This window comes from Crocodylus porosus, unplaced genomic scaffold, assembly GCF_001723895.1.
Source record: "Crocodylus porosus isolate Cpor-Errol unplaced genomic scaffold, CroPor_comp1, whole genome shotgun sequence".
Classification (NCBI taxonomy): domain Eukaryota; kingdom Metazoa; phylum Chordata; order Crocodylia; family Crocodylidae; genus Crocodylus; species Crocodylus porosus.
In genome coordinates this window covers 1,356,406-1,384,097 of record NW_017728905.1, presented here as the reverse complement: position 1 = coordinate 1,384,097, position 27,692 = coordinate 1,356,406, and the positions used below count along the sequence as shown (strand labels likewise).

Sequence of the window (27,692 nt, the reverse complement as noted above, 5' to 3'; positions counted from 1 at the left end):
GTTTCTGGGGTGGGGGCTGTTTGCTGGGTGGCTCTCGGAGGGGAGGGGACTATCCTGTTTTGGTGCATCGCATATGGGTGCATCCTAACCTGTCCTTTCATCTCAGGGCCCTGTGGATGGGAATGGACAGACAGACGGCTGCTTTGCCAGCCTTGCCCGGCGCCACGGTCCATACGAGAGCCCCGGCAGGCAGGTTTTGACAGCCGGCGTGGCGAGCAGAGCGGGACTGGGCCCACCCGTACCTCCTGACTTTTCTGTGGTAGACGTGAACCGCTGTGTGGATTGGGTTTTTAAGTCACGAAAGACTTTGTGCCGCGGCTGCCGTCACCATGAATGGGCTGTCGGTGAGCGAGCTGTGCTGCCTCTTCTGTTGCCCGCCCTGCCCCAGCCGGATAGCAGCCAAGCTGGCCTTCCTGCCCCCGGAGCCCACCTACGCCATTGTGCCCGAGCCAGAGCCTGCAGGCAGCACCAGCACCAGCTCACTGAGGGGCAGCACGCCGGGGCGCTGGAAGCTGCACTTGACCGACCGGGCAGATTTCCAGTATGCCCAGCGGGAGCTGGACACCATTGAGGTGTTTCTAACCAAGAGCAGCCGAGGGAACCGCGTCGGCTGCATGTACATCCGCTGTGTGCCAGGCGCCAGGTGAGTGGCATCCGCGTGGCGGGCACATCCGTGAGCTCTGGGTTCTCTCTGGGCAGCGCATGGCAGAGCCCAGATGATTCCAGCCTCCCTTGGCCACGGTTTTGATCCCAACTAGGAAATTCTCCCTTTGCGTGTAGGCTGGGGCCATCATGCCCGTAGGGAAGTCTGACCCAGCACCGCCTCCTGACCTGAAGCGATCCTGTGCTGAATCCGGCACGCTCCAAAGGGACACTGCTGTGTTTTGGATGCAATGCGTGCTAGGGGCTGGGCTGCCAGGATCTGCTTTGTTCATGACATGAATGGGGCATGGGATTAAAGAAAAAGATAGAAAAGGGCCCTGACTCCTTTCTGAGTCTGGTCTGTGCCTCTGTCTGCCAGCTGAGCAGGCCTCCTTTGGGGCTTAGTTGTGCCACTATGGGGGTGAAATACTTTGGGAGGCGATAAAGGAAGCTGCTGACCCAGGCTGGAGGGTCATTATCATCACTGAGGGCAAACCCTGGGGCCGCAACCTGAATGAACTCCTTCCCTGCCCCCTCCCCAGGTCTTACCAAGGGCTGACACCATGTTCTCTTTGACCCTGCTTGGCTCTTTGGGGCCTGGGTGGGCCATAGAGGAGCTGCTGAAATACCAGAGCCAGCATTGTTTCCTTTTGCCACCTGTGTGGCAAAGCAGCCACAGACCTAGTGGGCCATGAGCCCTGTGCTGGCCGCTTCCAAGTCAGTCAAAACATACAGACAAGGCTTGGTGTGGGGAGGCTTGCCTGGACTCAGTGGCCTGCAGAGTCACTCATGCATAGAGGTTAGAGCCAAAGGCACTGTGAGCTCATCTACTCCAACTCCCTGTGTAATGCAGACCCAAGACTTTCACCCAGTTACTCTTGTGCTGAGCCCAGTCTCTCGTGCTGGGCTTGATCAGATCTGCCAGAAAGGCATCAAGTCTGGATCTGGAGGCATCCATTAACAAAGAAGCCACCCTTCCTTTGGAGGGCTGTGGCAGTGGCTCATCCTAGTGTGCCCCCCAGGGTAGCCAACAGATCCAGCGGCTGCTTTTGCAACTGCTGCCTGAATTATTAGAAACATTTTGTTTTTAAGCAGGTAAAAGAACAAAAGAAATGAAGCTGGACAGGATTTAGGAGCATGAATATGAAAAGATTTACTTCCCTCCCCAGCTTTTTCCCTTCTGCTTTTTCTGTGATTGCAACTTTTACAGTAAATAACTTCTCTGTAGCTTCCACCCTTCCTGGTGTAGGTAACTGCACCAGGGCCATCACCTGGTGTCTGGGTGTCATCATCTTGGGAATTAGCCTTGCATTGTGATTATTACAGTAGCATCCAGATGCCCCAGGAGATCAGTGCCCCATTGGGCTGTAGCCTGGACTGCTAATCGTGCTGGATTGTATTTAAGGCCTCAGCTGCCCTGTGGAAACACTCGTTGGCCCATCCCCATCCCCTTGGAATCTGTGACAGCTGGGGCAGGGCAGGCCAGGGAGTGGCACAGAAGTCTCCTTATGCTATATGTGCCTAGCTCTATATGTTGTTCTTCCACCTGCTAGGGTTTAGGGCCTGCCTGATGGAGTCCTTCATGCCTGTGGGGTAGCGGGGCGGGGGGTTGAAGTGAAAGGAATCAGCAGCTGTTTCATAAGCTGCCTGCACAGCTGGAGCCTCCTTGGAACTGCCTTTGTGCCCCATCTTTGCTGCATTTGTCTCACGGTGCGAGTGGCTCAGGGCTGGGCAAATTCCAGCTAGTTTGCTCTGTGCATGGGAGACTTCCCCAGGCAGTGGGGCATTCTTTGCCCTCTGAGCAGCCCTGGCTCCACTGTATTGCAGAAAGACCCACTGCCACTGGAAGAGGGTGACAGCAGCTGGTTGTCACCAAGCAAGGGGTGTCCCAGCTGCTTCCTTGCTTGCATTCTTCCAAACAGAATCCTCCTTCCTGATTCAACACTGATCCTCTTCCTTCCACATTCAACACTTACAGTCTGAAACTGTTCTGTCGCCTTACCTTGTAAAGTTAAACAGGTGCTGAACTCCAGCAGAGAGGTGGCTGCCTTTGATGATGACTTCCTCTGTCATGAAGTAGATTTTCCTAGTCTGGAAAGCCATGTTAAGAGTGAGCAATGTGGGACAACTAGATGGGTATTGACAAAACTGGCAGAGCGAATAAAACACTGGCATGCATCTACCGATGCATTTCAAGCAAGACTAGGGATGTCATCCTCCCACTCTACTCGGCCTTAGTGAGGCTCCAGCTGGAGTACTGCATCCAGTTTTGGGCTCCACAATTCAAAAAGGGGGTGGAGAAGCTTGAGAGAGTCCAAAGGAGGGCCAGGTGCATGATTAAAGGTCTGGAGAGCAGGTCATATGAGGAGAGGCTGAAAGACATGGGACTGTTCAGCCTGGAGAAAAGAAGACTTGGAGGGGACTTGGTGGCAGCCTATAAGTATATAAGGGGCCTACATCAGTGCCTGGAGGAGTGTCTGTTCACCAAAGCACCCTAGGGGAAGACAAGAAACAATGGACACAAACTGCTTGAAGATGGCTTTGGGTTGGATATACGGAGAAATTTCTTTACAATTCGAGTGCCTAGGGTGTGGAACACGCTCCCACCAGAGGTGGTACAACCACCTATCCTGGAGATCTCTAAAAAAAAAAAAAAAAAAAAAGGACTTGATGTCTTCTGTATTAGGGGCATACATCAGGGCCTGGGGGCACACTTGTTCACCAAGGAACCCCAGGGGAAGACAAGAAACAATGGACACAAACTGCTTGAAGATGGCTTTGGGTTGGACATACGGAGAAATTTCTTTACAATTCGAGTGCCTAGGGTGTGGAACACGCTCCCACCAGAGGTGGTACAACCACCTATCCTGGAGATCACCAAGGCACCCCAGGGGAAGACAAGAAACAATGGACACAAACTGCTTGAGGACTGCTACGGATTGGACATACGGAGAAATTTCTTTACAATTCGAGTGCCTAGGGTGTGGAACACGCTCCCACCAGAGGTGGTACAACCACCTATCCTGGAGATCTCTTAAAAAAAAAAAAAAAAAAAAGGACTTGATGTATACCTTACTGGGGTCATCCCGCAGCCTTTCCTGCCCAAGTGCAGGAGGCTGGACTTGATAGCCTTGTGAGGCCCCTTCCAGCCCCTAACGTCTGTGAATGTGTGAAACCTACTCTTCATCCCACCATCATGGGTGCCAGGCTGGACAGGTCAGGTGCCTCATTCCAGTCCCAGATGGGTGAGTTCGAGTCCTGCTTCAGACTCTTTAAAAGCTGTTTGTGGTTGACAAAAATGTAAGTGGGTGTCTGGTCATTCAGGCTGGGGAGTCCCAGGCAGCTGGGTGTAATGCCAGCCACATCAGTCCCTGATGTGCCATGGGCAAGCTTGATGGGCCTTGAGCTGTGGGAAAACCTTTGACCCCTGAAAATCCAGAGCCAAAAGCCTCCTTTGTGTTGGCAGGGATGAGTCAGGAGATGCACTATTAAAGTTACGCTGGCCAACTCCCAGGCAGAGATGTGGGGCACAGAGGCTGAGCCAGTTTCCCATGGCCAGGAGTTACAGAGGGCTTTTATGGGCAGAGCAACATTGGGTAGTGGAGCAAGAAGAAGAATTACTCCCCCCGCAGAGCTCTGCCCAGAAAGCAGTGATGTGTAGGCCTCGGCCCTGGTGTGCACATGGAAACATCATAGGGGGATTTAGCTGTGTTAGTCTGAAGTCAGGCAGAAGGCCGGGCAGGGGGCAGAGGCATGAGTTTTCGTAGGCAACAACCTACTTCCTCAGATGCCACTGCCAGACCTGATGCAGTGGGCTGTCACCTATGAGAGCCTGCGCCTCCGAACAAGTTACTCTTGGGTGCTGCCTTCTGCATGGGAACGTCAGTGATGGACATAGCTGCGGGATGGTAAGGCCAGGGCCCCACCATGGCAGGCTTCGTGTCACAGAGCTCCCTCTCCACCCACCTGCTTCACCCAAATGCCCACCTTGGGAGGTTGTTTGGCTGCCTTGTTCTCCGGCGACTAGAAACCTCCTCCTCCTTCCCGGCTTGGACCCATTTACGCTTGTTCCAACATTGCCCTCTAAGCTTCAGCAGCCCTTTCCTCTTCCTGGTGTTTCCCCGAGGTATTAATAGGAGCCAGCATAGCTCTGCTCAGCTTTCATCTGGCCAGACTGCATGAACCCAGCACCTTTGGGCTCCTGTTCTGCAGCTGACGTAGACAGCTGGATTTTAGGAGTGCCTTGGATACCAGCCTGGGCCCCGGGCACCTGGCGTCTCTTCCCAGCTCTGCCACTAAGCTGCTCTGACTTTGGGCAAGTCACTTCTTGCCTCACTCCTGCTCCCACCCTCAGCCTGCGTGTCACTTATATCATCAGCTTGTTGATGCATGAATTGGGCATTTCTCACTGTATGTATAGTGCCTGGCACAAAGGGGCCCGTAGCTCAGCTTGTAAGTGCCTGTGCTGGTCATGGCTGCAGCCTGGAATTGGCCCATCACGGTCATCGGGTGGGATCCATGGGAGTAGGCATTGGCAGAATAATTTCTTGGAGGGCTGCAGTAGGGATGGAGTAAACATTGGGACTGGTGGATTAGGGAGTAGAGGTCAAAGGTGGATAATTAGTGCAGTTTGGGGCGTGCCTTTGGCCGTCTCCAGACAGTGGGCACAATGGAGGTCTCCAAGGGTGGGGAAATGAGCTGCTGTTCTTCCCTTGGCATCTGACTCGAGCTGTGGGATCCTCAAGGGTGTCCCCTTTTGCATGGTGAGAGCAGCTGCCTGCAGCTGTCATGTCAGGGAGGGTGGGGGGCTTTGCGGCTGGGGGCCCCGAAGCCCAGTTGGATTTGCCAAGTCCAACTAAGGGGAGAGGGGGCAGCCCAGGCAGTACAGAATCGGCCCCAGACCTGGGTGTAGGGGCAGACAGAGAGATCATGGTATGGCATCCAGGCTTTGCTGGGGTCATCCAGACTGCTCCAGGGCTCAGCTGGGTTATGCCAGGGCTCTACGAGCTGGGCTGTAGCTCTTAGAGGAGTAAAAGGGGTTAAAATAGCAGTGGGAGGTTTAATGTAGTCAATTTATTACCTGTATTTAAAGCCTTGGGGGTGGCTGGACTGGGGAGCACTGATCTTAGTTCCCCACACCCACGTGGCCACTCCCTCCCCCAGCACTGAGGTGTTGCCACGAGCAGAGGGCAGGAGGTCGCTCCGCACCATCTCCTGCCCCACCAGAGACTTTGGACCTGGTCCAGGGTTGTTCCCTGCCTGCCATGTGGACCCAAGCGTTCGGGGCCATCGGCTGCGATTCCAGCCCTACGTGTGTCGCCTTGGGCTGGCTCCAGCCGAGGCAGGAGCAAGAGGCCCAGCGAGGGAGCCCGGCGGGGGGGCGGCCCGGAGCAGAGACTTGGCAGCCAGCCCAAGCAAAAGGGTGTAAAGGGCTGATCCAGGCAGACAGGGGCCCCGACCCCATCCCCTGCAGGCTGCCGGGGGTAGCGCGTGGCTGGGACGGGCTTATTTTGCCTTAAGCCGATGAAGCGCATTAGCACCTGGTCTGGCTGCAGGCACCGTCTGGCCACCGGCCAAGCCCCTCGCTGCCTTGTAAACTTCAGCAGCTTTGTCGGCGCCAGCCCCATCCCTTCTCCGTCTGGCTGCAGACGCCTTGCGCCAGGTGCTGGAGCTCTGATCACCTCGTCAGCTGCTGCAATCCAGGGTGCGTGTCACCGCTCCCCTCCCTGCCCCCAGGCTGGAGCCTGCCAAGGTCCCGCTTCCTTTGGCTCAGTTTGAAGTCGTGGTTTGCCCTGGCCACCTTGGCTACCTGGCGCTCCTTCCTCTGCCCTAGCTCTGACCTTTCCGGGCTCAAGAGGGCAGAAACAGGGAGCGGGACTCGCAACAAATCTTGAGATTTAAAACAAATGCGCCTTGAATTCTAGTTTTCACCTGTCTTTGGAGGCTTCCCCTCCATTCCTCTGCCAGCAGGTATGAGATTGCCAGGCGGGAATTCAACCTTTAATGCATACGCAGGAAGGCCCCTATCCCTGGCTGCTCCGAGGGAAAGACCCCAATGCCTGCTTGCTTGTCTGACAGGATGTATGGCTGTTCCCCTGTTACCATCCTGACTTTCCTGCCTGAGACCCACCTGTAGGGAGTCACCTTCCCCTGCCCCAGCAGAGGGGTCCAGGGGCAGGGGCACTGGCAGAGGACTGCTGCTGGGGTCATGGGCCATGGGGAGGCCCTGCGGCAGTTGGAGCTGTTGGATCCAGATCTGGACCTGCTCCCGTCACCCGCTTCCTGCTGCCCAAACCCTGCTTCTGTGCCCTCGGGGCCCCTCCACAGAGGCAGAGCCCATCAACAGGGGCAGTGGCATGGCCCTGGTGAGTGTGAGCCCCAGCCTGGCCCCCGGGACTGCCTCAGGGACCCAGGGCTGCAGTGTCTGGGAGGGAGGGGGAAGGGAGGTCCTGCCTTTTCCACCCCAAACCCTAACTGGGTAGGGACAGTGCCTCAGCCCAGCTGCAAGACGGCTCTTGCGCAGGCCATGAACACAGAGGAGCATCTGGTCTCCTGGTGATGGCTTCTGCCAGTGGCAAAACCCTGTGACTCATGACAAGCTCACGGGAGCCAGCAGCCCAGCGTGGGCGAATGCCTGTGACGTGTCCTGGATGGGGGGGGTCTCTCACCCACACACCATGGAGACCAGCATTGCTTCGGGGGCCCTGGCAACAGCACTGCCTTAGGAGGGAGAGTGAGCCGGCCAGGCCACCCCCTTCAGCACAGGGAACCGAGTTGAGGACTGGTACCCTTTTGCCCCCTCCTGTGAGAGGAGGGCTTCATGCTGTCCCAGTGTGGCCTCAGGCCAGCATTACCACAGCAGCCAGCCACTAGCAGGGTTCCCACTGAAGCATGTGCCAGGCCGGCCCTGCCCAGCTTGTGAGACTATGCCAAGCCACAGCTTGCAGTGGGGCTGCGTGGGTGGGTGGAGCAGGGGAGGGCAATGGACTACCCCCAGGTGTGTCTGCAGCAGAGGTGGGGTGGGGTGGGGTGGGGGAGGCCAGAGTCTGAGTCTGGGACACTGGTGCTAATTGTAGTGGCATCATTTCTGTCTGTATGGACCCAGCCTTTGCCCCCCGGATGCCTTGGAGAGTCTTAGGCAGGGGGGACTGTAGTCTTGGAGCTGCTCAGTCTCCACTGAGTGGCATAACAAGCTCCACTGAGTGGAGGCAGGGGTTGGTTGGGTCCTGGCTCTGGCATCGAGTGGATTACAATGGGACCAGGGACTTACGGCTCCTGATCTCTTGGGGAACCTGGCTGCAGGTGTGCCTTTCAGTCCATTTCCCCCAGGATCACGGGCTCTCCCTTGCCCTTGGCTAGTGGGCACTTCTGGCCTTGTACCAGGCCACCTGGCTCATCAGGGTCTGGCAGGGGCATGAGGCTACCATGCCCAGTGCTGTCTGTGGCTAACCGGTGCATCTTCTCTCCACCTGCTAGGTTCACGGTGCTCTTCTCCCATGGCAATGCTGTGGACCTAGGCCAGATGAGCAGCTTCTACATCGGGCTGGGCACGCGCATCAACTGCAATATCTTCTCCTACGACTACTCGGGCTATGGCGTCAGCACGGGGAAACCCTCGGAGAAGAACCTTTATGCTGACATCGATGCTGCCTGGCAAGCGCTGAGGACACGGTAAGCCCTGTCGACTGTTTCAGAGGCCCACGGCTGCAGTGTCGGGGTGGGAGGGGGAAAGGATGTTCTGCCTTTCCCACCTCAAACCCTAATTGTGTAGGGACAGTGCTTCTGCCCAGTTACAAGATGGCTGGGGTTGCAGGGGTCGTTTGTCAGCGGTGTAGGGAAAAGCAAAATTGTCGGGGGGAGCTCAGGGCTGTTGGTTGGGGTTCAAGGGCTCCGGCACATCCTTCAGTGCTGTTAGATGTTCACACAGCTGCAGCCATGAGAGCTCCTGTGCTCTACTGGAGCAGGGGTAGGGGTGGTGTCCTGGGAGCCGGCTCTGGTGTGGGGTGAGTCTGTCCCAGACCCAGCACACAGCACTGGCATGAGCTGCAGCAGCTCATACAACGTTTAGCTCTGACGGTTGGCAGTTTCCACCCCAGTGCGTTCACTGCATAGGAGGGTCCTGTTTGCTCCACTCAGACAAGGCTCTGGGGTACCTGGTGGGGTTGTGCCTGCTCATGAAGGAAACTGCCCACCCTGTGAAAGCTCTAGCCAGTACAGCTAGCTGCAGCCTCTCACTCAGTGCTGCAGGCTGCCAGGACCCCCTCGCCCCAGGCCTGCTCTTTTCCTGTGGGTCCATCACTGTAAGATACTGCAGCCCTGGCCTCTGGGCTGCAGGGGATACATCTCATCCTTTGCCCTACCACTCCTGCTGAGACGAGGCAATGCTTGATTGTGGAGTTCCCAGGTGCCAGGGTAATGGACACATAGTGAGACATCAGCTGCGCCCTGGCCGGGGGCCGTGTACTGCTCTAGCTATGTCAGCAGAGCGACATGGGGGAGCTGCGGAAGAGTAAGGGGGGAGGGGAAGGGAGGGAAAGCTGGCCTGCATGCTGGGGCCAGGAAATCCCGTGAGGCCCATGCTCTGGAAAACAGGAAACCTTGCTGGCCGAGGCAGTGCTGCATGGAAGGGCCTCGCGGGGCTGGGAGCAGCTGCTCGCAGGATGGTGTGGGCTGAGCTAGTGTGTGACACAGGCAGGGGCTGGAAACCCCCAGGGCACTCATGGGGATGCAGCCTTCCCTGTGCAAGGAATCCAGGCCATTGCTGTGCCAAGGGTAGTGCCAGGGCTCAAAGGCCCTGAGGGCTGAGGAGCTTTTACTAGCTCCTTCATTGGCAGTGTCAGGGAGGAGACCTGGGCTGGGCAGGCCACAGAGGTTAAATGCTCCCACCTAGGGTTTACCTTGGGTCAGGGAGTGCAGGAGGGTCCCCATGGAGTATCCCATGTTGGATGTGGCCTGGGATTGAGGGACAAGGCAGTCCTGCTGATTGCAGCACAAGGTTGGCAGAGGTGGCAAGGTGCCTGCCCTGTCTCCCGTGCAGGCAGGTTCACCATCAGGTACCAATGGGCTTGGCAGGGTGCTCACTTCCTGGCTGGCACCTCAGCCCTGGAGACAGGCAGTGGAGGTGGCAGGTGAAGGGGGAAGCCGGGGTTCAGGGGATGCTGAAGGGGGCAGGGGACATCTGAGAGAGCAAACTGTTCTGGGTGAGTCCTGCTGCCTGGTCAGGAGTTGGGGAGCGGTTCTAGCTGCTTTGCCTGCCATGGACCCTCCTGAGAGAGACGATGAGGCTGACGTGTGCATTAGCCCCCCAGGGCCAACAGGCTTGTGGAGGATGAGGCTCTGCAGACCCAGTTGCCTTAACTGAGCTAGTTTGAGTCCTGAGAGTGGTCAGGCCAGGAGGGCACACGCTTCCCCGTGCATTGTATAGGCTGGCGAGGTACCCCGAGCCCCTCCTCCACGCACACACACACACCTGTGATGTGGTGCAGACGTCTTCCCGGGAGCCCTGGCACTGCTGTTGCCAGAAAGCCCCAGGAGGCCCAGGTGGCATGCGCTGTGCACTGCACGCTGCCAGGGCAATGTCACCAAGGCAAGGGGGATTGTCCTCCCAGATGAAGGCAGTGAGTGGCAAGGGGCAGAGCGTGTCACATGCCTTGCATAGAAATGGCCAAATTCCATCTTCCCAACCTGTGCCCCCAGCCTGCTCCCTTGGGAGGAGATGACAGCTGTGTTTCTAACGCAGTCGACAGACGGGGCAACAAACAACGTGCCAGGCTGTCTTTGCCTGCCGCAAAGAATCCCCTGAGGCTTGTTTCTGCTCCTGCCTGGGTGCAGCACAGTCCAGCACTGCCCACAGGCATTAGGTGTTTGGATACAGTGCAGTCACTGTGAAGGGCCACTCCTGTTGCCACCACGATGCTGGGGGGCTCCTGGGCTCGTGTGGACAGATCGAAAAGCAGAAGGCAGGAGAGGAGGACGCAAGGGACTGTTTGCATCTGTTTAATGGAGCCACTGTATCAGCCCCTGCCATGACTGTCACAGATAGGGGCCTGGATGGCAGCATGAAATGAGCACACCCAGCAGTAGGGCACCCTCTCCACTCTGCCCAGGAGTTAGTGCCTGGGAGACCTAGGAAAGAGAAAGGAATGGGAGGGGGGCGCACATCGCCCCTGGCACTGCAGGGAGTCCTTGAAAGACACGGGGCAGCCGAGGAACTTGGGGGCGCAGGGTTGTACCAGGCGCTTGGCCGGTAGAAGCACAGAACATGTCCTGGAGCACTCAACTGAGAGCGGGGCCCGTGGGGCAGTTGTACACGCAGTCCCTTGCAGTGGAACAGGCAAAGTGTGGGGTGGGGAAACTGAGGCACAGGGAGGTGACATGACTTGTGGCCTCCCTACACACTACACCCGATAGCTTTCTTGCTGAGCTTTCTGGGAGGTGTTGGCTATGGGGCAGCCTCTGCCTTGCTCCTGGGTTCATGGCCCCTCACCAGCTATATTCTGCAGCTGGTCCTGTCCCCCCTGCCTGTCCGTGGCAGGGGAAGGAGGGAGGCCTGCTGCTGGCTGCTCAGGGCCAGGTCCCGTCTGCTGGGCTGGCTCCTGCCCAAGGCAGCTGCGCTCAGCAGGCGACGCATCTCCCAGCACCATGGCAAGCCTTCATGCCTGGGGGGGGGCAGGACATATGTGGGGGATGGGCTGGTGCCGCTGGTTCAAGCCCAGTCTTGGGGAGCAGGCAGGGGTACCATGGGTGGCTCCATTTTGGTGGCAAGAAATTCGGCCTAGACAGGACCCTGGCATAGACGAGCTTTCTGCCCCTGTATGGCACCGTGTGGGCTGGATCTGTCACAGCTGCCCCCATCACCTTGATGGGCCATGTCTCTGCTTGGCTCTGTGCCACCACCGCAGCAAGAGCATGTCCTAGTACTTCTGGGTGCTCTGCATGGCTCGCTGCAGCCACTGTGCTGCCAGAGCGTGAAGTGGCCCTGGCAGCCAGCAGACGGTGATGGAGAGAGGGGGGAAGCCTTGCCCTGCTGGTAGAAGGGGGGTTGTGGGTCAGAGGGGCTGCGGGTGCTCTAGGTGCTGGTACATTATGCTCGGAAAGGGAGCAGGTGTCTATGCCAGGCCTTGGGTACCGTTAATTGAAACCACTTCAGTGGTGCTCGACAGGTCTGTAAGGTCTGCTTCTGCCGGTCGGCTCCAAGCTCCAGGCCTGGGATAGGAGCCACATCGCGGAGCGGGTCCTGCTGGCGCACGGGCAGAGGGGTGATTTGTCTTTCCTGCCTTGCTGTCCCGGATGCATGATGAGTCTCCCTCCTACTGGCGATCAAACCAGTGTGTCTCCATGCCCAGGAAGGTGCTGATAAGGCTTCTGACATCAGAAGGAGCCCCACGCTGTCTCTTTCCACGCCCCCCCCTTGCAGCTGTGCGGAGGGAGCCTGGAGCCAGGCAGATAACCCTGCCCTGCCCTGCCCTTAAGGGTGGGTATCTAGGGAGCGCAGGTGGCAGGAGTGGGGGTGGTAGCAGGCACCTGTGTGCTGGAGCATGGCTCTTCCAGGCAATGCTGAAGTCCCAGGCTGCAGGGCACCACCTCCCCCTGCCTCACCTGCACCATCTGCTGCCTGGGACAGTGCTTGAGTGAGCCAGGGCAGGGGGTACAGAGAGCTGGGCTGCCAGGGAGCCCCCAGCCCAACAGCTCTTTGCAGCTTCTCCCTGCCTCAGCCCCCTTCCTCCCACTGCTACCTGGATCCCTGTTGCCTCTCTGCCCCCATGCCAGCAGGTCCCTCAGTACCTCCCCCTCCTGGTCCTTGTGGGAGCAGGCAGCCCCTGCTCTAAGCCCCTTTCCGTCCCCTCCTTGCCATCCCCTGCCGGCAGTTTGACCCTTGGGTCTGTACCATGAGCCCCAGGTCACAGTGTGTACAGGGCCTGCTCAGACGTACTGATCCCCTGTGGCTGATTCATAAGCCTTCAGGGACCCCTGACAGCTGCCCCTCCAGCCCAGCCATGAGCATATAGGGACATCCATGCATCTGGAATGAGGTGGTGTGTCCTTGGCTGTTTGGTGTGGAGCCAGCTCCCTGCAGAAGGGACAGGAGCCAGATTTATTCCCCACTGGGGAATAAAACAATGGCCACAGCAGCCTTTGGCAAGGCCCGTTTGTTGGCTGGGCGGTGGGTGTGCTTGCTAGCAGGAGGTGGGGGCAGTGAGGAAGGGGTGTATTCACCCGTGGCTGCAGGGTGGACCAGGATTGGGCCCTGGTGGGGCGGGAGGCAGCTGCAGGGAGAAGTGATGACTCAGTGCTTTGAGCTCGAGTCAGCATTTTGGACTGGCTCCCAGCTGGGGTGCGGTCTGTGGGCAGAGGTGGCTGGGGTGACACCTGCCAGCAGCTCTGGTTTAGGGCAAGGAGGGCAGAGCTCGGGCCTCGTGGTGCAAGCGCTGGGCTGGGTGCAAGCTCTGATACTGGCTCCCTGGGTGACCTTGAAGAGGTCCCTGCATCGCGGGGTCTCAACTCCCCCCATTGAAGGCGGTCACCCTGCCTTTCTCTCCATGGGGAGCTGGGCAGCCTGGCTCTAGCTGGTGTTGCGTGGTCTTGGCTAGAGATGGAGACAGCCCGGAAGAGGGGGAGGGAAGGCATCTATCCAGTGGGGGTGGGGCAGGGCTTCTGGGAGGAAACTGGTGGCCGCAACAGCTGTGCATCACGTGGGACTTCTGTATAGACAAGAGGAAGAAGGACATGGGGAGGGTTATCCTGTATGGGACTGTGGGTTGGGGGAGGGAATCACCTGGTGTGTCCTCTCTGGGAATCCCTGATGGGGGGGGATCCTTTTGTCCTGCATGTCACATCCCAGGATCTGCAGTGAGGCAGGTCCCATCCCCTGATGTGCCTCATGGGGTCTCTTCTGGGGGTCCCATTGTCTAGTGTGTCATATACCAGGGTCCCCAGCAGGGTAGCGCTCTGAGCTGCTCCCAGTCAGACCCCTCAGACCATCTGGCCCCTCCTTTGGTCTGGGGGATGATGCCCCGTTGCTGTCAGGGCCTGGAGTGGCTGCTCTCGTGTCTCTGGGAGTTGTGTGTTGGGCTGGAGGGTGCCCTGCATTAACCCCTTGGGTTCCCTCCTTTCAGGTACGGGATCAGCCCGGAGAACATCATCCTGTATGGACAGAGCATTGGCACAGTGCCCACCGTGGACCTGGCTTCACGCTATGAGTGTGCCGCTGTCGTGCTGCACTCGCCCCTCACCTCGGGCATGAGGGTTGCCTTCCCGGACACTAAGAAGACCTACTGCTTTGACGCCTTCCCCAAGTGAGTGCCCGCTTGCTTCTCCAGCTGGGCACAGACACCAGCAGCCTACAGGGAGCTTGGCCTTGCAAGGGATCGTGGGTACTCCTGAGTTCAGGCCCTGCTTTTGGTGACAGATGCCTGAGTTGCAGGCCTGACACTCCCACTGCCGTGGAAGTGCCATGGCATCTGTGTACCAGATGGCAGCATCTGGGTCTGCAGATTGGTATCCCCTGGCTGCCAGCTGTCCCCTGAGAGATCTTGTGGCCCCCTCTGAGGTGGGGAAGGTCCCAGCACCCTCCAACCCTCCCCTGTTCCCATGCCATTCCTGGCAGTGCAACCTCTCCCTAGGCCCAAAACCAGGCGAGATGTGGAGCAGAGACTTGCCGCTGCATCTCCCCAGGTCCCTCTAGAAGAACTTGGGGGAACCTGCCAGGAGCTGTTGCACAGCTGCAGTGCCCTGAGTTGGTCAAACCCTTTACCCCTCAGCCTGGGCCTTGGGAGCTTTTGGCGGGTGTGAATGGAGTCTCACAAGCCCCCTGGCCCTGGGGCAGGAGCTGGGCCTGTCTTTGCTCCCTGCAGCATGTTCAGGACCAACAGCTGCCTCTCAGCAGTGGGGAGAGATCAAGACACCCAGTCTGTATCCACACTGGTTAAGGAGCATCTTATTCTGCACCCAGTGATGGTGGAGGGGGTAGCATGGTTGGTGTCCTGTTCGGCCACTCCAGGTGCCAGGTCTCCACTTACAGCTGGGGCAGTCTTCAGCACTCACCCAGCACACGGCTGGACTCGGACACCTTAGCTGCCCTGTCCACTGAGCCCCATTTGCAGTGATGGAGGTGGGGCTGCCCTGGAGGTCCTGGAGCCTGCTCGGTCCTGCAGAACCAGTGTTAGGGGGGGATAGCATGCAGGGTGAAGGGGCTGGGGGCTGGGGGTCTAACAGAAGAAGCAGTGGATTTGCCATCACTACAAACCCTTAATTTCTGGCTGCGTGTGCCCTGGCTCTGCTGTGGGTTCTTGGGGGGCGCTAGGCTTTGCCATGCAGCAGGTCCAGCCAAATGAAGCCCCCTCTCCATCCCCACCCAGCCTATAGATCTTGGCATTTGAGGGGCCAGCTGTGAGAGCAGTGTATTTAAACTTGTTAAAGGGTCATGTTCGGTCTGGAGTCACTGAGGACCTGTAAATACGAAACCTGGGGGCACGGCCCCAGCCAGGAGGGATTTACAGCCCAAGTCCTAGTGGGGGCAGTTGCTGTAATCTGCAGGAGGCCTTCCCCTGGCATCAGTATACTCTGGGCCACTTGCAATTGGTCGCTTCTCATCTTCCACCCAAGAAGTAGCTGCATTTCGGGGCTGCCCTGTAGTGCCAGGGCTGTGGTGCTGCCTGGCGCCCCCTTGTGGCAGCAGGTGCCATTGCTGTGCAGGGTCCCTCACCACAGGCTTGTTTCTCTCCCCTGCAGCATCGAGAAGATTTCGAAGATCACCTCGCCTGTCCTCATCATCCACGGCACCGAGGACGAGGTCATCGACTTCTCGCACGGGCTGGCGCTATATGAGCGCTGCCCCAAGGCAGTGGAGCCCCTGTGGGTGGAGGGTGCGGGACACAACGACATTGAACTGTATAGCCAGTACCTCGAGCGCTTGCGCAAGTTCATCTCCCAGGAGCTGGCGAGCCAACGCAACTGAGCAGCCATCTCCGCCCCATGCTGAGCCAGGCGGGAGGGCACCGGCTCCTGGAGGTGCCATGAGCTCAGGCAGCCTCAGCTGTGGCCCAGACCGAACTGAGTAGCTGGAGAGAAGCTGCAGGTCCTTGAATGTACATTGCGTGTCTCATGACATCTTGGGCAAGTCCCATTTGATACAAGCACAGCGCCCTTGCTGGACCTCCCCTGCAAACTGCATCCTGCCAGCAGGGGTTCTGCACGGGAGCCTGGGGGACAGCAGGTGTAGAGGAGTTTTCTCCCCCCCATGGGTGTCTTGTGGGGCAGGGAAAAAGGACAAGGACCCATCACTCCGAGTCGTCTCCTGAGCCTGCCCTGGAGCCGGCTGGGGGTTCCTGCAGCCTCAGCCCTCGGGGAATCGCCTCCAGCTCTGACCCCACCATGCAGCTGTTCTGACAATAGCAATAAGCACTGGGCAAGCTGCAGGTAAGAGAGCAGCACATCCCTGGCAGGATGCCTTGCCGCTGGCTCTGATCACTGCATGGTACATACACATGCCTGCTCTGTCTTACCACCTAGTGCACCCGCCTATGCAGCCAGAGTGGAAGCTGGGCCCTTAACAAGTGAATCAAATGCCAGTGGGGACTGTTGGAGGGGAGGTGGGGGATTTGCTGAGTGGCATTTGACAGCCTTGGCTGGAAGCTCCTGTGCCTAGCACGTGGCACATGCTGTCCTGAGGGGGCAGGACGGGTGGGGCAAGGAGGTGGCACCATCCCTGCTCTGTGCCCCATTTTGTGTCTGCAGAGGACTCCCTGACAGCAGGTCACCCAAGGCAGCTCCTCTGGGTGGGCGGATCTCATGAGTCGTTTTGGAAACAGAAAAACCAAGAGGAATAAAGGTTTAAGATGTAAACTTTTACAGGAGATCTCCATGTCTCAGTCTGAGGGTCCAAAGGGGGGTTTGTTTTGCATCCCAAGGAGCTCAGTGTAGCATCTAACATAGCTTCTGAGCACAGCACAGGCCCACGGGCACCCGGTGCTATGTTGCTGCCCCTCTATCGAAACCTACCGGCAGGAGGTGCTGCGTCACCACCCTCCATCATAACCCCTTTGCCAGGTAGATGCCAGCCTGCAGGAAGCTGACTTGGTGTCACTCCCTTCCCCAGTGCAATTCTGGCCTAAGCTGCCAGGACAAAGGCAGCTTCATCCTGCTTTTTTGCCTACTGGATTCTAGGCTGAAATACCCAAGGCGTAGGCAGAGCAGCCCCCAGCTCCTCTGTAAGTTAGGTGCTGCTGTGGCCTCTACTGGAGCACTTTGCTGTACGCTCAAAACATCCTGGGGTAGGGCTGTGCTTCCACTGCACAGATGGGCACGTGGGTCATGCCCCTCTCGGGCTGCCTGGGGAGTGTAGCAGAGCAGGCACTAAGCCCTGCACTGCAGAGGGCCCAAGCCACGGGCTTCTCCTTCCTCTCCCCAGGTGGGTAAGGAGGAAGAAAGGATCTGCGTGGTCCAGGGCAGACTCTCCCTGGTGCCTTGGGCTATGTCCTGTTATGGGCCTAGTAGAGCAGGCAGCGCCCAGCAGCCCTGTGCTGGAGGGATTCAGCTCTGCAGACCTCCAGTGTGTTAGCTTCCCATTGCCGGGGGAGCTGGTTTGGAACGAGCCCCTGAGACCTGTTTGCTGGGGCCTTTAGTATAGTCACCTCCTATGGTGCCCCGTGCCCGGCAGGATGAGCGGGGGGGCTGTGGGCTCTCTCAGGGGTTCCCTCCACCCCAGCTACTCCCAGGAGACCACCTCAGTGCTGGGAGTGACACGGGGGTGTTTCCAGCAGCTCTCTGCCCTGCTCCACTCCAGGGGCTTGGGGGCACAAGGCTTAGGCTGCCCTGGCTGGGGCCTGTATGTGAATTTAGTCTCCCTAGCTTCCTTTTTTTTTTTTAATTTTGTGTCTTGGGCCAAATCGGTTCCAAATTCTATCGACTGAGCGGAGCTCGGTCGTTCACGTCTGTGCGGTGCTAGCACCAGCAAGTCTCCTCTCTCGCTGACTCTTCCACCTTGGGCTTCAGATACTCTCAAATCCATGGGAGGCATCCTGTGTGCAGGCTCCAAGCCTGGAGACCTTGGAATTCAGACGCCCTCGAGTCTCGCTTGCCTGTAGCCAAAAGGAGCAAATATCCCCCATCGCCATAAAAATAAATGGTGTACCCGAGATCCTCCCATTGGGAGGCTATTGTAGATTTAGAGGGGGGCCTGCCCGCAGTGCATTGGATGAGTCTCCACCCTTAACTACACAACACCATTCAAGGTGATCTTGGCTCTCAAGCGGCTGAGATCCTTCGTGCAAGCCCCACAAGCCAATAGGCACCATGCTTAAATTGCTCTTGGCCTTTTGGCTCCGATCAACGGGCACAGGACTGTAGGGCATGCATCTAGGACACCAGGTTGGGGTCCTGTAAATCTAGGGCTTGCCCCCCTGAAGGGCAGGCAGCAGTGTGGGGAGCAGGCTGAGGCAGGTCTGGGCCCACAAGCCGCCTGTCTAATCCTCCAGCAACGCGGATGCTTCACCAGCCGCCCCTGCACCTCCTCAGAGGCTCGGCAGCATCTGGCAGGGTCCAGAAGAGCGGCTCGGAGAGGTGAGTTGTGTCAGGGGGTGACTGCGAGGGAGGCAGGGCATCTGGTGTATGGTGGGAGCGGAGAAGGGGTGCAGGGAGGTTGCTCCTGGGCGATGGCTCTGGTTTGTATTCTGCTGCCTTACAGATGTGCTTGTGAGTGTGCAACCACACACACACACACACACGTGCACATGTCCACATGCAAACACCTGCCGGTGTGCCTATGCATGGACTGCCTTCCCCACGCATGCACAAACCAATGCCTGGAAGAAAGCCAGGGAAACTGCCCCTCCTTCCTCTGTGGGCCCATCCAGGCACCCCCTGCTCCAGCAGGTGGAGGAGCAGTTACCCAATACCCAGTACACAGTGAAAGCTGTAGACGATCTGTCTCTTCAAATGAGGCTGTGGGTGAAACAGGGACAATCGGTGACCTCCCCTCTCTGCGTCCTTGTCCCATTCGATTAGGGGGAGCTGTGACCAGCTGCATGGTGGGGACTCAGGCCGGTGTTTTCCCTCCCACCGGGGCAGAGGGAGGAGATGCAGTAGGGGCAGGGGGAGCTTGGGGTCTGGTGCGGGGGCAGGATCCCAGCCCAGACTCCACCATAGTGGAGCAAGCCTAATGATTCCCTGCAGACCTGGCTCCTGGGTGTAGGGGGGGTCCTCATTTGCTCACACCTGCTCAGGCCCCAGATGACGTGAAGGGTGGACACAGCATTTCCTTCCCCTGGGATTGCTCTCGACCCGCCCGTGGTGGCATTATTTGGCCAAAAAAACCTTTCAGCTAAGAAGTGCAGATCCCACGAGCCTGGAAGTCTTGGTGTGGGTGATGTGGGCACAGGGTGAGGGGTCCGAGCGTTTCGGCATGTGCCATCTGGGAGCAGCCCTGGGCCACAAACTTTCACTCTCATTTAGAAAATAATGAGAAGGCTTAGGGGGAAAATCAGGGGAGGCTGGTCTGGTCCAGAAGGGGGTTTGTGTGTGGTGCAGGGAAGGGTCCCTGAGCTCATCAGGTGCCTAATTGGACCAGATTAGGGCTCTGATCTCCCCCCAGCCCCAACTGGGTTCCCCCGACCTATGAAACTATGACCCTGGTGCTGGGACCCTTGTTGGCTAAGGTCACCATTTGCCAATCTATCCAACCCTCGCACCTCCCTTGCAGCCCCAGCTGTCTGCCTGAGCAGCCGGCTTGCCCCAGCGCTTGCCTCTGAAGCTCCCTCGCTGGGCACATCCTCCCTGAAGCTCCTGGGAGCGTGGGCACCGGGGTCATCTGACACGCTAATCTCCTTAGGGGCAGTTTGGAGGGGCTCGGGGGGAGTCATGTGCCTGGGACGTGGCACGTCTCAGCCCCGTCTCCTTGTGCTGCGGGTGCTCAAAGGAGCTCATTGTTCCAGGGAGCAGAAAACAAGCGGCCTCGGCAGCAGGAGGACGATGACGCAGGCCCGGGCCTCGCCCCAGCCCAGGGATCTCCTCTTGCTCCTCACTGAACTGTGGGGCAATTCACAGGGGCGCAGAGCCAGCCTGTGCCCCAGGCACCCGTTCCCCCTGTCGCGCACCCTGGGCATGTGCCGCGGAGGGCTCTGCGCCACTCAGATGGGCAGCCGCATGCTCTGCCCACCCCAGCCCTGCCTCTGCCCACCCTCTTGCTCCTCCCGAACCCCAGGAGTCAGGCTCCCCTGTCCCTAGGGGCACCTCTGGGAGGCGAGTGAGGTCTCGGAGCTGAGAGGGGAGCAGTGGAAGCCAGGACTGCTGGGTTTTCCCTTCTCCCGTGGGTCTCGCTCTTTAAAGGCAACACCGCACGGCCTGCCTGCCGCTGTCCCTCCAGCCCTGCCTTCCCCTCCAGTCTCCCCTGTGCCCTGAATGCCCTTGGCTCCTGCCACGGGCTCTCCCCGCTGGGGCTGCAGCGCTAACACCTGCATAGGGTGGGGACGTTTCCACTCTGCCTCGGACTTGACCCCAGGCTGCTTCTGATCCGCGGCCCCCCCAGCCCGCCCTCCCCTGCCCCCGTTAGGAAGGCAGCCGGAACAGCCTGCAGCTCCCTAATCCCAACATAGAAACCTTCTGTTTGCGCCAAATATATTTTTATCCTCTCCCTGCCACTTGCTTCCTGTTGATTCCCAGTTGCTTCAGAAAGGCGCTGACGGGGGATCAGGGGCCTGGGTCCCTGGGAAGCTGTGATGGGGACGGGCTTGGGTTTGTATTTCCTGCGTCTTGGGGGAAACCAAAAGAGTCACCAAACCTGATCCCTGGAGTAAAAGGACTGAAGGGATTTATACCTCCTGCCTATGACAGGAAGGCAGTGGTACCACCTCCTTTCACTCATCCCAGGGACCCCACTGTGTAGGCGTTGCACAGACCCAGAGCAAGACACGGTCCCCAACCCTGATGGGTTTCTGATCCCTGGGCGAGGGGGGAAAGCGGGAACGAAGCCCCCCGACAGGATGCTGGGTGAGCCGAGATTAGTAGCCACAGCTCCAGGTTCCTTCTCTGCTGCCCTCCAGCCCCCGAGCATTGGCAGCCCCATCTCAGACGAGGATTAGGTGACTGGTGAATGGGCACTTTGTCTTAGATGGTGCCAGAGGGATTGTATGAGACCTGCTGCATCCAGCCCGCGGCTCAACAAACTGCAGATTAGGAGCCAGAGTCTGGGACAGATTTGGGCTCCTCAAGTGGGACTGAAGCAGAATCAAGCACCTCCGCGCTGAACTAGGGTACTGAAATCCCTACTTAGAGGCCATGCAGGTGGCCTTGCTCCCCATCCCCACAGCTCTTGAGCTGCAGATTTGCCCACTGCCTGGGTTCCCATCTCTGCGTGTGCCCAGGCTTGCTCCGGCCGTGTCTACACAGTAAATGTTACACCCTGGAAGCAGCATAGCCCCATCCAGGCAAGCGGGCTAATTGGCTTGGACATGGGCTAATTGGCGTGCTCACGCGGCTAGGCTAATTGTCCTGCCCCCGCACTCCGTAGGGGAGGCTGCGCTGCTTCTGGCTTAGGAGGCAATGCACCTGGAGCTGACAGATATTTGGCTGGGGCGTTATGACCCCGCACTCGTTCCTGCCCGGGACAGGAGGTCGGACCTGATGATCCGTTTAGGTCCCTTCCGACCCGAAGCACTATGAAACTATGAAACATGAAGCTGGGGCGCCTGTTTGGTTGTTCAACATGACCACCCTGTTCAGACAGGCCCGTCCTGGGCAGAGCTCTCCCTCAGTCCGAGAGGATCCAAACCCGCATCTCCCAGGGCACCTCCCTGGCCCATGCCACAGCCCCCAGGGTTTGGCTGAGGCTTCCCCCTCCAGTTGAAGCTCTGCTGTAGGATACAAAGTGCCCCGGGGCCGAGGGCGCCTGGCTCTGGAGCCCTGTGGTTCAGGCACTGCCGGGAGAAGCAAGCCCTGGGTTCTGCTCGAGGTAGCGGGTAAAATAAAGAGCCGTCCTTGGAGCGGGGACACAGCCGGGACTGTCCCTTTCTCTGCAGAGGGTGTCCTTGCCGCAGGGCTGCAAAGCCATCGTTCCTGGTCTACCTGCTTTCTCACCCCAGGAATCCCCATGTGCGCTGGGGCTGGTAGAGCTTCAGCAGGGTGGTGGGGATTGCCTTCAGCTTGCAGGGCTGGTCGAGGAGCTAGAAGCTCATGGACTAGAGAGAGGAGAGGATCAACTGGGCTGAAGGATAACTAAAGGCAGATTGGCTCCATCAGCTGATAGGTCAAGGAGACAGAAGTGCTAGCATCGATGTGTTTCAATATGGGACGGTTGACCTGGAAAGGGCTTCCCGAAAGGGGACAGATGCCTCTCCAGAGGACAAGCCAGGCCATCGCTCCCAGCCCATGGCTCAGGTGCACGCCCTCCAGGTGCTCCATCGCCGCCGGGCAGGTGTGACGGCTGCCCTCAGCCCAGCCGAAGCCTCCGAGCGGCCTCCAGGGCCGGCTTCCAGATCTGCGCAGTGCTGCATCCGGGCTCGCTGGAGGAGATGGCAAAGCAGAGAGCGCCGGGGACAGGAGCCGCCTGTGCCCGCAGAATCCGGCTCGCGCCTGGAACTCGCCGTGGCGGGGTATCAGCGAGGCTGGGTTCCTAGCAGGAGCTCAAGAGGGGATCAGATGCCTCTATGGGGAATGTGAATGTGCAGAGATCAGGAAAGGAGATGAGCCCTGGTGCTGCAGGGCATGAGCTGGCCTCTGTTCATAGGGGCCAGGGGAGGTTATCCCAGCAGTGTAAGCTTCCTTGCAGGTTCCTTGGGAACACCCAGTGTTGGCTGCTAAAGATTATGGAATAGGTGAGTCCTTGCTCCGACCCAGATTCCCATGGAGGCCTTTGGTGAGACCTAAAACAGCAAGGAAAGGCTTCAGCCTCTTGGCCAGGCAGGCACGAGATGAGAAAGCACCCGGGGCACAGCAGCGTCAGGACTGAATGTGTTGGTTGCCCCTGCATTTGGCCCTGAGGCAGGACCTTGTCCATCACAGGCCCGGGGCCCTGTTACTCCCTCCTTGTGGATGCTCCTGTTGGTGCCTCCTTGGCTTCTCCATGGCTAGGCAGGAGGTGGGGGGATGTGGAGGGTGCTTGGTGGTTTGTTCCCATCTGTTGGAAAAAGGGCTCAAACTGTGCGGTGCCTCCCTTGTCAGCCCCAGAGGTGCATGGGGCACACTGCTGGGCATTGAACACATGCCATCCTCTGTGGCCTGAAGCCCCCCTGGGCTCCTCACTTCCACCGCCTGACTCAGTTTCCCCATCCAGGTCAGCCTCCCACTCGCCTACCTCCACCCGCCCCTGGCTCGGCCCGCATGGGCACCAGCCAGTCCTGACCGGAGGTCTACCAGGACCCCCTGGGCTGTGTATGCTGGCCCGAGGATGAACACTGATCTTCCCCTGCCCGCTTCTTCTTGGGTGCTCTCTAGGGAAAGCTAGGCCAGGTGCTAGCCAGCAGCAGGGAGCAGAGGTGACAGAAAGGGATGTGCTTTGCTTGATGCTGCAGCCAGCAAGTTATGCAGCAAAGCGGGTTAGTGTGGGGCATAAATGAGCCCTTTGATGGCTCAGGCTTGCGTGCCCTAGTCATGAGACCCTGCTCACAGGCCGAGCCCAGTCATGGGACCCAGGAAACCGAATTAAGGCGTCTTAAGGAGCTTTTTCCTCCTCCCTGCTTTGCCTGCTCTGGCCTTCACGTGCTTGTCATATGAACAAAGAAGATATAAAAGGATGGAGAAGGGTTTCCCAGCTGGGAATCGGACTGGGGGAAAGAGCTAGAGCCCACGGAAAGAGCAGGGAGAAGAAGGTGGGACACCTGGGTGGTGGGCTCTACCCGGTGCCAGGAGCGGCTGGAGACAGGAAGGACAGAGAAGATGCTCCCCCCACTGCAGCCCTGAGGTGAACCCAGCGGGGGCTGCCCTGCATCGGGGTGTGGGTAAGGGCCGGGGCTCGGGCTGGCATGGGGCACAGGATCTGGCTGGGTTATACGTGGCGGGTCAGTTTACCCTCTTTCCCTCCCTTTATTCCCCTGGGCCCATCCCCAGGGAGCGATTTGCGTCGTGCCTGGATCAGCCTGGGGAGGCCGGCCGGGGGTGTTTGACTAGTCGTACGCCATGGGGCATGCTTGGCTATGTCCATTGCCCTGCCCTGACTGCTGGGGCCTTGGATGAGAGACCAGAGGCTCTGGAGGGCTCTGGGTCAGATGTGGGGCGGGAGGTGAGTGTAAAGGGTGGTGGCTCAGATGCCTGGAAGAGAGACTGCCTGTGTGGCTAGCACAGCCGAGGAGGAGCAGGGTGGAGGGGCAGATCTGCTGACCCCATTCATCTGGCCTGGCTTCAGGCAGCCCCCAGCTCTCCTCCTCATCGCCAGGCCCAGGGGCTGATCTAAGCATCGCCTGGAAGTCAGGAGCTCAGACTCGATTGCCTTGGACCTGAAAGCACCCGGGAGGCAGTTCATGAGCCCTGTGGAGGCTGGGAGGGCCCCGGGCAGATGGAAAAGGGTTGCAACCAACTTATCTAGGACAGACGGATGAGGTATAATGGCCAGTGGGGACATAGCTGCCAACCTACGACGGGATGCAGAAGTCCACACACGCTGCAGAGATCCTGGTGCCAGGTGGGTGCTGTGGCTGGGTGCTGGGATTGGAGTTCCCCTCCCGGCTGATTATAGTGCAGGGCAGGAGAGACGGGCAGAGCCAGCACGGCTGCCCGGGGAATACCCAATCCTATATGTTGTCTCGGGCAGTGATTTGTGTCCCAGCACGGGGCTGTGAGCCTCCAAGCCCGACTGTCACCAGTGACTGGCCTGGGACCTGGGGCAGATCCATGAAGCTGGGGTGGGGAGGTGGTAGCCTAGGGTTTCTCACTTGCTGAGAGTCCCAGGAGAGGGAAGAGAGGCTTCCCGCCTGCCCTAGCAAGGCCTACGCCCCCCTATCCTCACCACGCCACCCCTGGGGGCTTGGCGACGAGAGCATGGGGGGTCTCCCCGAACTGACCCACCCAAACCCCAGGGAGGGTCAGACGTGGTCCCAGGCTGCCACTGGGCTTAAGTGAGGCTGGAGGCTGAGGTCCCCCTTGGTGGGGGCTGCAGGGCCGAAGCGACTCAGCCTTTGGCCTCCACTGCTGGCCCAGGGAGCCAGGATCTGAGCTCAGCCTCTGAGTGGCAGGATGGTGCCTGTGGCCCCTTCACCCGTTAGACTGGGATCTTGGCATGTTTTGTAGGAGGAAATCTCGCTCGCAGGCAGCAGCATGGCGAGAACAGGGCCCTGGCAGCCACAGGGGAACTCCCTTCCCCCTGTGCCCCTGCATAAGGGAGTGGGCAGCACCCTGCTGCCCCGGGGAGGGCTGGGGGAGGAGCTGGGCTGCTGCGAGCTTCCTGGAGGAGGGTGCACCGGCTTGTCTAGAAACAGGGTTGCCCTTCACAGCCCCCAGGTGCAATCCCGGTGTGCAGAGGAGCTCGTACCAACTGTCCCCATTAGGTCCTGAGCTCAAATCCAGATCAGGGGAGTGGGAGGGTTGCAATTTGTATGTGAGAGAAATGGGGCTGGATTTCAGCCTGGGACCAGCAGCTGCTGTTTGCATATTTAGCCTACCCCCATGCAGGCAGAGCCTGCTGGAAACCAAGGAAGAAATGAATCCTAGAGGCTGAAGTCTCATCCAGAGGAGAGTCCTCGGGGCAGGTTAAGGAAGCCTGAATAACCCCAGCCCAGCGTGTGCTGCAGTTGGGGATACAGGCCTGCCCCGACAGTACCCGCTGGAGGCCTTGGTTTATCAGACCAGAAAGACTTTTCACGACAAATTTCCAACAAAACCATCTTCTCCTTTGACAGCGCTCCTGGAATTCGCTGCCTTTTTTTTTTGGTCAAAGCACAAGGAAAAGCTAATTTTTTCTTTTTTTTTTTTTTTACCCCAAGCTCCTGGCAATATTTGCCCTTAGAGCCATGGGGAGGGTGGGAAAATGTGGGAAGACAAAATATCTCCCAGACCATAAAATGGAAACACCATTTCCTAGTTTCCTGAAGCAGCGCAGGCATCTCCGATTGGGAACGAAGCTCGGCAGCCTGGTTGGTTCTGTCCAAAAAAAATCAAGACGGGAATGACCCATATCCCCAGTTGTTTGTCGTTTCCGTTGGAAAGCTCTTCGCCATCCAAGTAATTCTTCCACAGATGGAGCCACGGGTGGTGCCTGCGGGCAGGCGGAGAGCTCGGTGGGGGGAGCGCAGACAGTCCTCCCCTATCTGCTCCTGCTCTCGGTGGTGGGGGGAGTTGTACTCCTGGCTGGAATACATTTTGCCAGGTCTAACATTATCCCAAGTATTAAACAGTTAATAGCCCAGCCGGCTGCTCCTGGGTTCGCTCCAGGTAACTCCATCTGGATGCTCAGCCCCAGACTAGGAGAAGGTGGGGGTGGGGATCAGCCAGGACAGGAGGGGAGACCCACGTAATCCTGCCGTGGGGAGGCTGGGTGCAAACCCCAGGGAGACGCCCGCTTGTTTATCGCTGATGGGGGTGAATCAGGGCAGGCGGGAATGACGGAAACTCGCTGGATCCATAGAAACCAGCCAGCCCTGTCTGGGGGGACGCTGATGAGTTTGGGTGGCCCCCACTCGCCACTCCCATGGGAAACCATCCGCCGTTGTCCCCCCGCCACCCCGGGGCATCGCTGGGGCGGGCTCTGCGATGCCAGCCGGAGGCCTCGCACCCGGCGCGGCTCTTTCCCCAGCCCGGCTTGGCTGAGCCAGGCGGCTCGGGCACCCGGGATGCGGCGGTGGATGCTGCGACGTGGCTGAGCTGGGGAGAAACCTTCAGTGTCCACTGAGCACCAGGGGGAGCAGGAAGGCTCCATGAACAGCCCAGAGATGGGAGAACTGTCTCCCATCATAGTTGTCAGTACAGGAAATGGCCCCAGGCAGGGGGGTGCCTTTGGGCAGCTAAAGGCCGAGCCAAGCCTGAGTGGGACCCCCGCTGCAATGGGAATGAGAGAGGAGGACCCAGCACCAGGGCTGCTTGGCTGTTTAGATGCTTCTTTGGGGCTGGTGAGGCCCCGGTGCCTGATGCTGATTTTGTCTCCCAAATTATGTTTCTCTTTAACAGCATCCGTCTCTCCCCCGTGAAGGTGGGTGCAGCTGGAGGAGTGGGGGTCACGCCCTCACGAGACTGGGGAAGCCCTCCTTAGCTGCGGCTAGGCTTTGGCTGCACCCGTCAAGGGACACCCCGGATGTGGATGCCCTCGGACGGCCCTTTGGGGCAGGCTCCTTCCAGCAATGCCCCTGCTGTTGCCACAGGTCGTCCTCCCACAGTGCATGCATGCACGCCCCTGCACACACGTCACAGCCCGGTATGCCCACGCACGCGCTCTCTGTGCACACCGCAGCCCCCCCCACGTACACACACCTTTTGCACAGACCCACGTATTCTCGGTGCACGCACATCCCTTTGCACACAGGCTCCGTGCATACCTACTCTACTTGCACAGACACACAACACCCCCGTGCGTGCATCCCCTTTCTCAGCCGTACACCACCCCCACGTGCCCCGTTGTGAAGACACACACAGCTCCTGTGCACGCACGTGCACCCATGCACTGCCGGCACCTGTCACTGTAGGGACCTTTCAGGGCGTCTTAACCTGACTCATTTCCAGGAACTAAGAGATTCTTTGTCCTTTTCCTCCCTTTTGCAGCTGGGAAGCTGACAGGGGTCCCCGCTCCCCCCTTGCTCTCTCTGTCCGACATTCCCTGCTCCCTTCTCTCCCCACTTCTTTCAGTTTTGGTTTCTCTGGACATGGGGCCCTGAATTGCTGCTGCTGCCTTGGGCCTCCCTGACCTGTGACCCCGAAGGTGAAGTGCACCAAACTGCAGCCCGTTCTCCGCTGAAAGCCTCTCCCCTGCGCTCTGTGAGCTTCCCTTTGTCATCCTATGCCTGAGAGATGCCTGGAGGCTGGGACGGTGAAGGGAAGCCCACGGGGCTGCCACCAGACCTCCGCAGGGAGGACCGTGAGGACGAAGAGCATCCGCACCTTCCCGCAAGCAGCCTCCAGGGAAGGCAGCACCTGCCCGA

General features: G+C 58.8%; 1 protein-coding gene across 2 annotated transcripts; it reads left to right on the top strand.

The window, feature by feature from the left end:
• ABHD17A (abhydrolase domain containing 17A) lies at window positions 1-27,692 on the top strand. Of its 2 annotated transcripts, XR_002105038.1 has the most exons (5): window positions 1-643; window positions 8,119-8,313; window positions 13,758-13,937; window positions 15,373-15,929; window positions 27,682-27,692. XR_002105038.1 is itself a non-coding variant. In XM_019557029.1 (4 exons), exons 1-4 carry the CDS (start codon window positions 330-332, stop codon window positions 15,596-15,598), a joined length of 915 nt encoding a protein of 304 aa, XP_019412574.1. In that variant the 5' UTR covers window positions 1-329; the 3' UTR covers window positions 15,599-16,491. The 2 variants fall into 2 exon arrangements, 1 of the variants encoding a protein (XP_019412574.1); XM_019557029.1 differs by lacking the exon at window positions 27,682-27,692 and having other exon boundaries at window positions 15,373-16,491.

What these genes read in the sequence shown, in the direction of transcription:
- ABHD17A (XM_019557029.1), top strand. Translation starts at nt 330, where the DNA reads ATGAATGGGCTGTCGGTGAGCGAGCTGTGCTGCCTCTTCTGTTGCCCG. An exon ending in TGGCAAGCGCTGAGGACACG is followed by an intron (nt 8,314 to 13,757) that starts GTAAGCCCTGTC and finishes CCCTCCTTTCAG; the next exon opens with GTACGGGATCAGCCCGGAGA. An exon ending in TGCTTTGACGCCTTCCCCAA is followed by an intron (nt 13,938 to 15,372) that starts GTGAGTGCCCGC and finishes TCTCCCCTGCAG; the next exon opens with CATCGAGAAGATTTCGAAGA.